The sequence below is a fragment of the Lynx canadensis genome, chromosome E1, assembly GCF_007474595.2.
Source record: "Lynx canadensis isolate LIC74 chromosome E1, mLynCan4.pri.v2, whole genome shotgun sequence".
NCBI lineage: Eukaryota > Metazoa > Chordata > Mammalia > Carnivora > Felidae > Lynx > Lynx canadensis.
Window position 1 is genome coordinate 57,459,764 of NC_044316.2, and position 13,579 is coordinate 57,473,342.

The 13,579-nt window shown below is 66.7% G+C and overlaps 1 protein-coding gene across 5 annotated transcripts in view; it reads right to left on the reverse strand.

Moving 5' to 3' along the window:
- RBFOX3 (RNA binding fox-1 homolog 3) overlaps positions 1 to 13,579 on the reverse strand; it is a 419,860-nt gene that overhangs the window by 6,927 nt on the left and 399,354 nt on the right. For 3 of the 5 annotated variants that reach the window (XM_032591117.1, XM_032591118.1, XM_030295979.1), the window contains exons 5-9: positions 13,083 to 13,337; positions 7,490 to 7,627; positions 5,439 to 5,492; positions 4,499 to 4,591; positions 2,970 to 3,030 (exon numbers count right to left, since the gene is read on the reverse strand). In XM_032591117.1, the coding sequence (XP_032447008.1) occupies positions 2,970 to 3,030; positions 4,499 to 4,591; positions 5,439 to 5,492; positions 7,490 to 7,627; positions 13,083 to 13,304 (568 nt within the window). In that variant the 5' untranslated portion in view covers positions 13,305 to 13,337. The remainder of the gene's footprint in view (positions 1 to 2,969; positions 3,031 to 4,498; positions 4,592 to 5,438; positions 5,493 to 7,489; positions 7,628 to 13,082; positions 13,338 to 13,579) is intronic. The other 2 variants (XM_032591119.1, XM_032591116.1) reach the window with 1 other exon arrangement.

Here is a 13,579-nt window from a genome sequence, read left to right on the forward strand (position 1 = left end):
CCTTCTGGTCCCTAGATAACAGGGACCAAGTCTCTCCCGACCCCCCTGCCTGGGTGTCCTCCTGATTGTTTTCAAGTTGTGGCCCTCCCCAGCCCGCCCCTGGGACTGCCCTGCGGAGGGGGGCGGGGGGCGGGGGGCGGGGCACCAGCTCCGGCAGCTTGGAGTCTGCAGTCTCTGCGGGAGTGAACTAGGAAGGGAAGCTGGAACACTTCTGTAAACTTCTGCGGGCCCACAGCTGGGTCGAGGGGTCCGGCCCACCTGCGCTTCGGCACATGATGGGGCCCAATCACGGAAGCGCGGTCTCCGGTGGGGGCCGGGCTGCCTTCCAGGAGGGCCAGAGGCTGCCGCGAGGGGGCGTGGCTTCTGCCACGGCCTCCTGCCACCTCCTGTCCCAAAGCCCCTGTCCTGGGGTGGAGCTCTCCGTCCCCACGGCTGAGTCCCGCCCCGACCGTCCTGGGTCTGTCTTTCCCCGGAGCAGCCAGGGGAAGGGCTTCCTGAGGAGGAAGGGCCTCTGGACTGGAGGTACTAAGAAGGACAACTAACATTTCCGGAGCCCCTCACCGCGCGCCACACTGTTCTAAACCCACCCAAGTGTCACACCCTCGCATTTTACAGACGAGCTAGCGGAGGCTCGGGGAGGAAGGAAGGGCAGCCTCACATCCCAGAGCCGGGGGGAGTGGCGGAGCCAGATCCAGACCCAGCCCACATTCCTGGCCGTTCCCTGGCCTCCAGCGAATCTGCACCCACCTGTCCCTCTCTGCAGGTGGACCGGCTCAGGGCCCTCCGCTTCTAGACCAGTCTTCCCTCCCACCAGGGACCCACGTGTAGGAGTGAAGCCCGCTTCCACCGGAGGGTCCGAGGGGTGGACGGCAGCCGGCTTTGAGTGGGTTCTGGCCCCAGGTGCTCGTTCAGATACCATGGGCACGGCATGGTGTCTTTGACCGAGCCCAGCCCCTGACCGCCTCGCTGTACCTGGTCTTATCTTGGCAGTATGTCCTGACAGCCCGGCTCCCTATCCCGCTTGGCTTTGTGAGGAGGGACAGAAGGGACCCGTACCCACTGGCCAGCTAGCAACACGCCTCTGGAGAGCGTGGCGAAGGACGCGACCAGGCCATCAGTGTCAGACCCTACCTGTGGGCCTCCAACCCAGATTCTAACATCCCCACTGCTGGGTGGGCGGCCGGGAGTGTCTGGGGCCTTGTTCCTCCCGGGGGTCCATTCTGTGTCTGAATGTTACTGCTAAGACTCTGGAATCTTCTCTAAATCCCAGATCAGGAGGGAAGAAATGTTTCATCTCCTAAAAAGAACTCGTCCCAGGAACTGAGTCTTCTTAGTAAGAACCACGATGGAGCGGAGTCCTGGGGCCAATGACCCAAGCCCACCCTCCCGCTGAGGCTCCGTCCTCGGGGCTCCCGTGGGTCCTTCAGTTCTGCAATCTCGGGCATCTTTGTCTGTCACTCTGGCTTTCTGATGCCTCCTCCTGTCGCTGCCGGTCCCGTTTCACTGTCTGGGACCCCAGATGACAGAGGCAGCCTGAGGTCCCCCTGGGTGACTCCTTTGTTTCTTCTGTAAAGTCTTAACGCCTGGCCAAACCTGGTGAGTTTGGTTCCTGCAGTGGACACTTCAGCCCCCCGCCCCGCAGCCGATGAATTTCTGAATTCGATGGATTCTCTGGAGGGTTCAGGCGAAGGCAAGCCACATACCCAGGCCGCCAGAGCCCACGTGCTGGGCTTCCGTATCGACCCACAGAGAACCTGGGGCCCGCGGACCGCAGCCCACGTCCTTCTTGCTCAGGCCGGCGAGGATGCTCAGGTCAAACCTTGGCAGTGAGCATCTCACCTTTCCCTGTCGTGAGACCACTGTGGGTTCCGCGCCCATCCCGGGCTAGGAATGTGGTCATTCAGGGATGGACTCCGTTCTGGATTCCATGCTTCCCGACGCTCCCGGCTCTGGCTGGAGAGCAGGGGGTGTGGCTCCCAGGTGACGGGGGCGACGGGCCCCCGATGATCGTCCTGACCTGCCAAACACACCTACCACTGTGCCTTACCGTGTCAAGCATTCGGCAGGAGCTCGGGACGCTGGCAAAGGCGGGTGTCCCGAATTTCTTTAAAAAATGTGAGCTTTGACAGTCCTCCAAAAAGCAGGGTGGGAGCCATAATCTAGTCTAAATGTGGCTCAGCCAGACCCCTGCCTTGCTCCCGGAGGCCCCGCTGGTGGGTCACCACGCGGCAGATCCCACCCCCCCAGCACCCTGACCCTTGCTGACCTGTCACCTGACTCCATGGGTGGCCAATCACACAGGGACAAGAGCGCTGGGGGGGGGGGGGTGGCTTGGTCACTCTGCCCCTGCTGGGGGGTGAGACGTCAAGCCCCCACCCTGCAGGGAGACTCATCCTGACAGCAGGCTACTGCTCACCGGCACGGGCACGAAGCCGAGCGGGCCCCAGCGCACTGCCAGCTGCGCCCAAACCAGTCCGCCTTGGCCGGCGGGGTGAAGACGCGAAGCGGCGAGGGCCACCCCTCCCCTCAGCCTCAGCGGTTCTGTCTTCAGGGTAGACTGACTGCTTCTGCTTAGAGTCAGGTGTGTGGGTGCACAAGACCACTGAGTTGGCGAGCATTATGTGCCCGTAAGGCTTCCCTTGGGGAGATCCCCTTGGGGACACTTGGGTCCCCAAGGCCCGGATGGAGGACTGTCCGAATTATCGCCACACTCCCTCACTAGGGAGCGTCTCTAGCCCGGGCCCCGCCTCACCGCTTGGAAAATAACGAACAGTGGCCACCGCCCACTGTGCCCGGGGCCTGTCCCTGGGGTGTCCCGTGCTTGGGAAGGCCCGGGCATCCGGCCCCAGCTCTCCTCCTGCTCCGGCCCATCTGTCCCCTTCTGACCCGGTGGAGCTGGGACACGAGGGGGCGCTCAGCGTCCAGGGAGGTGGGCCCCTGCAGCCTCCCAGAAGCCCTGGGGCCCTTACCGTTAGTGTAGGGGTTCGCAGTCTTCTTGTTGGTCATGACGCGGGCTGTGGCGTTATTGACCTGCCCGGAGAGAAGGGAGGAGAAGGTGAGGGTGTGCAGGGCACTGGGCTCCCTGCAAGCGTCCGGCCACCCCAGTCCTGCTCTGCACCGCTCCTGCACAGCCGCACCGAGGGCCCGGGGGCTAGGAGAAGGCCCGGGACAGCATCTGCGGCCGGCCTGGCCCCACACCCTGGCTGGCCCTCCTCCCAGGCCTCCCCTCCCCACCGTGCTGCCCCCACTCCAGCGAGCCTGGGCCACCACGGCTCCCGGCGCTCGGCTCAGGCACCACGTCCGGCCCACTGGCCCTTGCCTTCCACACGCCGCGCCCACAGACCAAGCCCCAGCCTCTCTCTCCGGCAACCCGAGGCCACTGGAGAAGCTGGCTGGTGGACTCTCCACAAAGTGCTCTCAGCCCAACTTAGCAGACCGGCCCCCAAGACATTCTGTGCCCTCGGTGGCTGCCGAGGCCTTCCTAGCCATGGGCACCCCTCTTGTCGGGGGGGGGGTAGCACCCCATTCCCCTGAGGCCGGCGGAGAGTTCCTGATGGGACACGTGTGCCCCTCGAGGGCAAGGCCGACAGGAGAGGGGGCAAGCGGGCGCCGAGGGGGTGGGTCCTAACTCCAGGCGTCTGAGTCCCTGCAGGGGCCCGACTGGGGTGTAGGGAGGGTGGGGCTCGGCCTCTGTGGAAGGAGACCGAGAATAGGGCGGGTGGTGGAACTCAAGAGAGGAGTCGGGGCCACACTGCCTCCCCATGTCCTGTGTGAGCCCCTGGGCCTGGGGCTGCATCCCCCGGTGCCCACCGGGTGCTGCACCAGAGCTTGGCCGAGGTCGGTGCCTGCAGGGCTGCTGCTTCTGGAACCCCTCGCCCCCCCAGGCCCTGCCGCTTCTCTTCCCACGGACTTTACCCTCGCTGCGGACCCCTCCCCTCCCTGGCTACCCCCCGCTGCCCTGCCTGTCCAGGAGCCCAGCTCCCAGGCCGCAGCACTGGCGAGGGGGATGGGCAGCCCACCAGGGAAGGGGTGAGGGGGGCCGAAGGGGACCCGTGGTCTCCTCTCTCTGCCGCTCCTCTGGGCTAGGTCCCTTTCCAGGCCCTGGCAGCTGGGGAGGGGGAGGACAGGGGACAGCTGCTTCTCCCCGGAGGGGATTAACAGCACCTCCCCACTGGGGGACAGACTGGGTTGGCTGTGGTGCTTAGAGCTGGCCAGCCTCAAACGTGTTGTTCTGGGGGCTCCTCCCAGTGTCTGGCTGACTCCCACAGTTGGGGGGCCTCTTCCAGAAAGCAGAGGGAGGGGGCCCTTGGGTGGGCCTGAAGCGTAGGCCCACGAGGGGTGGCAGGAGATGGGCTGGGCTCTGCCCCCCGCCCCGTCTCCCTGCCCTGGGGACCCTGGCCCGGCTCTCTGCAGGGTGGCCGCGGGGCTGGGGTGGGGGACCTGGGTGACAGTGGCGTTTCTCAAGGGCGCGCCCTGCGCAGCACACTTATCTGAGCACCTCAATTTTCCGTCCCTCTACGATCGTCCCATTCAGCTTCTCCCGGGCTCGGTCAGCATCTGAGCTAGTTTCAAAAGTTACAAACCCAAAACCCTGTGAGCGGAGAAGGACAGACACGGAGAGAAAGGATGAGAGAAAGGAAAAAAAAGGAGGAGTGGGGAGGGAGAGAGAGGGAGGGGGAGAGAGAAAGATGGGCGGGGGGAGGGGGGGAGGGAGGGAGAGAGAGAGAGAGAGAGAGAGAGAGAGAGAGAGAGAGAGAGAGAGGGACTGAGTCAGGTGAGTTGAAGGAGAGGTCGGCAGCCCAGAGGTCTGTTCTGGTACCACCGGCAGGATGCCCAGGAAGGGTCCGGCCCCAGGCGGGGGCAGCTGCCAGCCTGGCCTGAGCCCGGCCTGAGCTGACCGCCTGGCGCCTCCGAGAGGACAGGCCAAAGCCATGAAAGAGATGCCAACCCGGCCAGGGGCCGGGACTGTGTCACCCTAATGCCACCTGGGGGGCAAAGCTGGGTTTCAGGACCTCCTGGGGGCAGCCCCACCCCCCATCACCCTAGGAGCCTGGATGGGGGGGTCTTCTCTTCCCTGAGCAGGGAGCAGGGCCTGTCTTTGCCCACCCTGCGGCCGTGCCCACCGGCCTCGGGGCCAGCTCCCAGGCAGGCCGGCGGCCCCCTGGCGGGGCGGCTAGGCGGCTGGGGACCCGGGGCTCAGCGGGGGCGCGGACAGAGAGGTCCCGGCAGCTCAGACAGAAAGCATCGCAGCTGCAGCAACGACACAGACAGCGGGGTGGGGGGGCGGGGGGGCGGAGGAGCGGGGAATACAAGCACCCGTGTAGCTCAGGGGTCCTCGGGCTCGAAGCTCTCCAGGAAGGAAACGCACATTTCACACGTTAGCCTGGCGGGACCTACAGCCGGCGCTGTAATGGTGGCGGCCTCTGGGCGGCACCCACCTTGGAGCCCCGCTCGTTAAAAATGATCTCCACGTCTAAAATTTTTCCGAATTGCTGCAGAGACAGAGAGGGGGGGTGGGGAGACAAGGGAGGGCGGGTTAAGACTGCCGGCCGGCCGGCTCGCCCGCTTCTCAGGAGACCCTCGCCTGCTCCCCAGGTCTGGCCCGAGCCCCCCTCCCCGCCCCCAGCCTCCTGCAGGGAGTAGGAGGGGCTCTAGGTGTAGCCTGGTGGGGGGACAGGAGACGCCTCCCCACATTCTCACGGAGCGCGCATTCCCTGCCTGAGACCCGCGTGGGGGCCGAGGACCGGGGAAGGGTGCAGCGCGGTTGGAGTCCCTCTCCTCTCCCTGCCGGGACCTGCCCCAAGTTACCGATAGCCACCTCTCATTCACACTAGAGGGTAAAGGGCTACAGATAGGTCCTTCCCAAAAGCTCATGGGCAGGAGCCCTCCGAAGAGACAAAGTGCTACGGACAGACCTGTGCTGCCAGTGACCTGTGCTGTTTGGGGACGGGCTGTGTGGGGTGCAGGACAGAACCGATCCCAAACTCTACTAGACTGGGACATACCGGCCAGGCAGGCCCAGATGCTCTGGCTGCCCCCTTCCTGCCCCATCACCGGCCCAGAATCCCCCGGGGCAGCCCTGTCTCTCTCACTGTCGCAGGAGACCACGAACCTGTGAAGGCCAAATCCCCGAGACCAGGTCCCGGGGGGGGCCCTTCCGAGGCCTCTGGTATGTGTAGGCGATGGGCTTCCCCTCATCCCACAACACTGGGACTAGGGTGTCAAAGGAGCAGTGACGTGACACGGAAGAGGACAGCAATGCAATCTCAACTCTGATGAAGGCTGAAACAGGGCTGGTGCTGCCTGTCCTCGTGCGGGGACAGGTGGGCTGATGCTGTGGTGAGGGGACAGGGGACAGGCGAGTCGACGCCCTGGAGCGGGGACGAGGACAGGTGATCTTACGTTCTGGTGAGGGGACGGGCGAGCTGACACCCTGGTGAGGGGACAGGCCAGCTGACACCAGTAGGTGTCCGCTGTATGGGGAAGAGGGATGGGACGTGACCTGGGGACCGAGGTCAGGGCGAGCTTTGTACAGTGGCCGCTTTAACTGGGGACCCCCAGGATCAAAGGGGTTGGCAGCTGCCGGGGCCCAGGCCGAGTGGGGCAGAATCCTGATGATTCCACATCCCAGAGGCCCCTCACTGTGTCTAAGCCCCCAATCCGATGGGGCCTGGCCTCCAAGAAGGGGAGTGGCTACTTGGGGCCAAGTGTGGGTGCCGGGTCCATCCTGAGTCCCCCCTCATGGCACCTCCCCTTTGACAAATCCCATCTGGGTCGGGGGGGGGGTGGGGCGTGGTGTGAAGGCGGGGCTGGGGTTCAGAGGCCAGGGGTGGGGGCGGGCACAGTGCTGGTGGCGGGAAAGAGGGTTTGGGGTGAGGGCGGAGGCGCGGGAAGAAACGCGGGCCAGGCCCCCCGGGGTTCCGTGGCTGCGCTGTTTGGGACGGATGGCCTGGCTGGTGCCGGCCTGCTCGCCCACCGGGCAGCCGCACTCAAGTCAAGCGGCCCAACAGAGTCGCCACGAGACTGGAGGCCCGCCCTGCTGGAACCAACTGGGGAAATCCAGAAGGACAGTGGCACGTGCTTGCTTCCCACAGTTTGAGCGTCTGCCCGGAGCCCCAAGGACACGGGCCCAGAGAGGGTGAGTGCTCAGCCCTCTGGCACACAGGAGAGGCAGGGCTGGTCGGCTGCTGGGCCTCGTGGGGCCAGGAGGCCGAGCTGCCCCTCCCGGTGCCCTCTGAGGGGTGGTGGTCCCCTCCTGTCAGACCGTGGGGACTGCGGAGTGATAACCTAGCGGGCGCCTGATAACCTTTGGGCCTCGAGGGGCCTCTGAGAAGCGCCGAGGACGGCGGAAGTGGGGGTGGGGGTGGGGCGTGGAGGTGCTGCGTGTCTGGCTGCCACCCCTTCTTTCCACCCTGCAGGCTCAGGTCAGAGCTGGACCCAGGGGGACCCGCGTCGGGAGAGCCGGCACGGAGGGGCCGCGGGCACTCACCCCGAACATTTGCCGCAGGTCGGGGTCCCTGAACCGGAAGGGGATGTTGGAGACGTGTAGCCGCTTGGGCTGCTGCTTCTCTGTGTGGTCGGAGGAGTGGAGCGGCTGGCTGTCCGTCTGTGCCGCCTCGTCTGTCTGCTGCGGGGAGAGGACCCGGGCTGTGAGGTACCCCTCTCGGCCCCCGTCCCGTCCCGTCCCGTCCGGAGCGGAGGCTCTGAAGGCCGGACCCTCCAACTCCCTGGGCCTCCCCACCCTGGGGCTGGGGGCCACAGGGGGGCCGGGCAGGCGGTTCTCACTAGGTGCGGCCCAGCGGCACCTTGACCTCCGAGGCCCCCCCTCCAGGCCTCTGCACGTGGCTGTGCCCGACACCACAGACGCCAACGTGGGGCCGGTGACCCTGGCCGGGTGCGCTGTCACCGCCTGGCTCAGCCCTGAGCACACAGGTCTGACCTTAGCGGTCCCTCGGCTGCACCAACTATCCTGACCCTCAAAGTCAAGGGTTCTCCCTTACCCCACACAACCCAAGTTCTGGGAGCACGGGGGCCTTTCTGGCTTCCTAGACCTGATGAGAAGCCGGGGAGATGTCAGAGCCCGCCCCCAGGCACGCATGCCCGCGAGGTGCTGCCCCTCATCCTAGCCCCCGTGCTGTGCAGCACCCGGACCCTCCACAGGGACAGGCCACCAGCGCACCAGCAGGCCGGCCCCCAGCCTGGTTCCGTCGCTGCCGTAGCACGGTGCCGACGGCATGCGGCCTGGGCTCCATCGACGTGTGCCCGGTGGGCGAGCAGGTGACCGACCCGAGTCTCACTGTGGCTCAGCTCACTGGCGAGGCAAGTGGGAGTGTCCAGGGGCAGCTATCAGCCTGCGACAGACACGGTGGGTGGCACCCACCCCAGGGGCGCCACTGTGTCCCCAGGTGCCCCGCAGGGATGCCAAGGCTTTCTTGGGGTCGCGTCCCCGGCACTCTGCGTGGCCTTGCGTCCTTGTCCGGGGTCTGCGCCTCAGACGGGACCTTGGCTGGAGGCACGAGGGGCGCCCTGAGCTTCTCTCTGCCCGGAGGGAGCGCAGGGGGAGGGTCCCCCGAGGCCCAGGCTGGACTTCGCAAGAGTGGAGGTGCTGGTGGCCGCGGCCTCGCTCACGGCTGGAGGAGCACGGACAGCTGAGCAGCGGCGACAGTCGGGGTGCAGAGAGCCCAGGGAGAGACGCCCGGACACCGCTTCCCACGGGCCTCCGAGAACTGCCGCTTCGCTGGTTTCCTTTCTGCCGGGTTTCCTTGCCCGCAATCGAGGGGGCGCTGGCCGCTACCACAGGCCTCCCAGAGTTCGGACGGGTGAGCAGGGGGAGGCCCTGTGCCCGAGGCTTCCTCCCGGCTGAGGAAACGGAGCTGGGAGTCAGAGCCTCGTCCAAGGCGACGGCTAGTGGCCAGAGGTCTGAGTGCACTCTGAGTGGCAGAGGTCTGCCTCAGTGCCTCTGAGTGGCTGCCCTCAATGGCCAACCGTTCATCCTTTCTGGAAGGAGGGGGCCGCTGCCCTGCTTCGGCACTCGGCCAGGAGGCCTCTGGCCAGGCACCAGGGTCCACAGGCGAGGGGGGTGGACGTCATCAGCTCCGGGGCCGCTGGTCCCTCACACTCGGGTCTGCAGCACACGGTGTGCGATCCCAGGTGTGGTTTGAAGCCACCGTCCTCCTGTTCACCTGGGGACGTGTGTGACCCAGGGAGGCCATCCCACGAGCGGTGGGCCCCATTCTGCTGAGTGTGTGTTCTCTGAGCCCTCCTATCGGGCTGGCAAGAGTGACGTGTGTCCGAGGGTGGGGCTGTAGGTGATGGCGGCGCCTGGGCCTGGGGGCCACCAAGCAGCCCCAGGAGCCAGTCTGCTGAGGCATCCGGATGGGGGGGTGGGTGGCAGGTCTGCGGGAGCAACGTCTGGCAGCTGCCTTTGGGCACCTGGGGGGTGCTGGGGGGCACCTGGGGGCTCCTCCTGCCCAGCTAGGGACCTGCAAATGCCCAACAGTCCAGCCCCCCCCCCCCCCCCAGTTGTCTTCCTCCCTTGGTCCCACTCTGCTGTGCAGAGAGCAAGCCTGTGCTAGTCCTCCAGAGGCTAGTGGGTGCCCCTGAATCAGAGCAGGGCCGGCCATGTACCCGCTGACTCTCCCGCTTTCCGGTTACGACAAAGTGTGGCTCTTTCCGTGCACCGGTCAGGGTGGGCCCAGCGCCCTCTGTCACTCCCGCCCCGCCCAGTGCATTTCACGCAGCCGTGCCCTCAGTTGCTCCTGGGTATGGGTGACGGAATCCCCCTAAATTTGGGGATTCGGCCGGGGAGGGGCATGTAATGCCGGCTTGGGACCAGCAGAGGGCAGCGGTCAGCTTAGCCAGCTCGCACCCAAAGGGGCGGGGGAGCCCTGGGCACACAGTGGAGGGGCGCGGGAGGGCGCTGACGAAGTGAGGCGCCTGCGGCCTTCCTGGACTGAGTCTCTACCCTGGGCCCGTCCTCATAGCAGGGCTGAGCCCACTGTGAGCCTCCACGGTCCGGGGGCCTCCTCCGGGCCTCACCGTAGAGGCCTTTAAGGGGAGCCAGCTGAGGGCCAGGAGGGGGAATGGGGCGTCGGGGGGGTCATGTGGGATGAATCGTGAGTGGGGCCAGGGCACAAGCAAGAAAGGAGCCCCCTCACCCAAGCGCAGCTACACGCAGAGGCAGGTGAACGGGTTCAGTGGCCGTAAGACGCTAAGATGGGCGAGTGTCCCCGGCGGGGAGGGGGATGCGGTGGGGGGTGGGCCGGGCTGTGCTGCCTTTCCCTGGGACTCCCCGTTTCTTTCCTGTCTCTTTCAAAGCAATCTTTGGCCCCAGGGCTCCAAGGCAGGGAAGAATGAAGCAACAGTGACCCCCTCCCCACCAGCCTCCCTCCTGCCCCGTCTGGCCACAGCGTCCTTGTCCTTCTCCGTGTCACCTTAGCCGTCACTCAAGGCCAGGAGCTGACCCCTGGTGGGTTAGAGGCAGGGTCCACATGCCACCCGGGGCACCTGCATCCCCAGAGCCTGCAGCCCCTTCACCTGGGGCTCCCCGAGGTCACTCAGCACAGAGAGAGGCCTAGAGAGACCCTAGTGGGGGCCAGCGGCCTGGCGGGCCCTCAGGCAGCAGGCAAGGACCCGGTGGGCCCGCTGGGTGGCGAGCTGGCCTGGGAGGAGGCGTTCTCCACGGGTGGGTAGCCTCAAGCCATCTGTTTGCGACGTCTTCTTCGTCGTAAGGGGCAGCCCCGTCCTTGGGCAGAGCCGTGCGCTCCCACTGCGGACTCTGAGCCACGGAACGTTCTAAGCTCTCTGCCGGCCACTGCACCTGTTGCACTGATGCTGACGGATGGCCTTGTCTGTCGGCACCCTGCCAGCGTGGTGGCGGCACGCGGCTGAGTCTCCCCGGGCTGGGGGGACCGGGAGGGGAGGGGGATACATCTGCTCTTCCCCTCTGCGCTGTGACCAAAGTCCACCCTTTTCCTTTTGCTTAAAGCTCCAGGAGCGAAGCACGCAGGGGACCGAAGGCCACAGCTCCTGCTAGCGTGGCACCTGCTGGCTGGGGAGGACAGAGAGGAGGCTGTGGTGAGCGGAGGACCCCGCCCACAAGGATGGGATGTGTGACCCAGCACGGAGGTGTTCAGGCTTCAGCTGGGAGCTCTGGGCAGCTTCTCTGGAAAGAAGAAGGTGGCTAGTGGAATCTCAGAGCAAGATCTCCTCTCCTCCCAAGGTGGGCAGCCTCTGCCTGTGGAGACACTCCAGGGGCTGAGTGCTCCTGGCCTCCAGCGGTGGCCCAGCTCTTTGCCTGGGTGTCTTCAGGTCCTCTGCAGGGCTCAGGTGGCCCCGGGGCATGATGAGTCCCGGTCGCTCCTCCTCCGTATCCCTGGACGGAAGACCTACGGACCCTGACCCCCTTGCAGGGACTTGGAGAGACCCGAGCCGACCGAAGGAAGGTCAAGGCTCCCCATTCACCAGGCCCGGGCGCTCTCCTTGGGAGGCTCTCGGCCTGGGAAGTGAGATGCTCACCTCTCGGCACGAATCCTTTCTGGGACTCCTGAGTCCCTTCCACGACCCATACTCCGTCCCGTGACTGGCCCCCTGTTGACTTTTACGTCCTTGACTGGTGGGAGCCGGTGGCCACCGCGGGGCAGGGTGGTCACTTCTTCCGTGTGCCCCCACTGCTGGCTCAGTGCGCGCCCCCGACAACCGTCTGCCCGGTGAAGGAAGACTTCATGCTTTCCCCCGTTAGGCCTCATCTGGTGATGCAGGGTGTCACGCAGGCCCCCTGGCTGGTGTCTGCCGTGCAGGTTTGCATGGTCGACCCCCCACTCCGAGGCATCTGCCCGTCTGGCCATCCTGTGTCCTGTGCTTGCTCCCAGGGCAAATTCCCGGGCCTCAGTGTCTGCTCACGAGGAGGTCACATCGCGGGAGGTCTGGCCGGACACATGCTTTCCCATCAGAACGGGACCATCTGCCAGCACTGACAGTACACAGAAAGGCCCCTCTGGCTCTGGTGTGAGCACACCCCCTCGTGGGTTTCAGGAAGCAGAGGCAGACGTCAGCTCCGGGTTCCAGGACCCGCGGGTGTCGCCCTTTCCCGCTGTAGGAACCCTGGGGGGGCGCCCGTGGGACGCGGGGACGCGGGGAGTGGTCAAGTTGACTCAGGCTGGTGGCAGTCCGCACGGGGAGGAGGGGCAGCGGCTGGGCCCCAGACGGGGGTCGGGGCCAGCCCAGCGGGCAGGTGCGCCCGCACAGGGAAGGTGGGTAGTATCTGGATCCACACGGTGCCCCCACGCCCCCGGCAGCCAGGCTGGAGCAGGGGGAGGGCCGAGGGAGCGCAGGGCAGGGGCGCCCATCGGGACGCTGCCAGGGCGGGGCCCCTCCCGGGCGGCACAGGGCGTGCCGGCCTCCTGCCCAAGCCCTGCCAGCCATCGCCGGGAGGGAGCCAGCAGGGACAGCCGGATGCCCCCAACGCCCTGGGGCGGGCAGGGGCGGGCGCCTGGAGGAGGCACTTGGGAGGGCCGGGGAGGGGCTGGAGCAGGTGGGGTTCATTCAGGCTGGTCCCCGGGAGGGGGCTGCCCTCGTGGGACGCCCACCCCCCCAGGCCGGCCGCTCGCTCCCGGCCACAATCCTTCGCTGTCAGGGAATGTCTGAGAAGCGGCCGGCTCAGCACTTTCTCCTCGGAGCCGCATTACGACCACATAATCAAGGCTCTCTGATTGGAGGGCAGCCGGGCGGGTAGATTACGAGCGATTAGAAACGATCACCGTGCCCGCAACCTGAGACACGCGAGGGGCCCCAGGCCTCCTCTCCCGCCGCCCCGTCCCCGCCTGCGCAGACACCCGGGCCCGGGCCTCGGCCGGCCGCGGGGTCACTGCCCACCCGCGGTGCCTGGCCCTTGGTGTGACAGAGACCCTCGGTGTCCGAGGCTGAAAGCCCCTTCCCCGGGGGGCAAGGACCTGGCTCCCCACCACGAGGCCCCTCCCGGCCCCTGACCTGCTGGCCCGCACGGCCCTGCCGAGCCTCCCCTCTGGGTGGGTGTGCCCCCCCCCCCCCTTCCCCGAGGCTCCGGGCTCCAGGGGCCCCCTTACCGGCACAGTCTGGGCCCCAGCGATGGGCTGCGTGCTGGCCTCGGGGCCCGGCTGCTCGGGGTGGGTCTGTGCTGGTGTGTACAGGGTCATGCCGTGCTCCGGGGGGACCGGGGTCTGGCCCGAGTACTCCTGCGTGGGGTGCGGAGGGGGTGGCGCGTACTCGGCGGGGATGCCGTTCTGTGGCGGAGGGGGGTACTGGGCGGGGGGGTAGGGCTGGGCCATCGCTTCAGGCGGAGCCGTGGCGTCCTGATTGCCCTGTGGGGGGAAAGAGAGTGGCTGGTTAGACCGTTGGCGGGCCCCGTCCCTGCCCACCTTCCTTGTGAGAGTTCACGGGCTGAACGGGGGCGGAGGGGGGCGGGTTCCACAAGCGCCCGTGGCCCCTCTGCATTGCCCGGGCCCCCTGGGTGGTGGACTCCCCGACACGGGGCTCCAGATCTGAGCCATTAGAGGGGACTGCCGGGGCGGCAGGTGTCTGGAGAGCTTAGGGCTCGAGACCA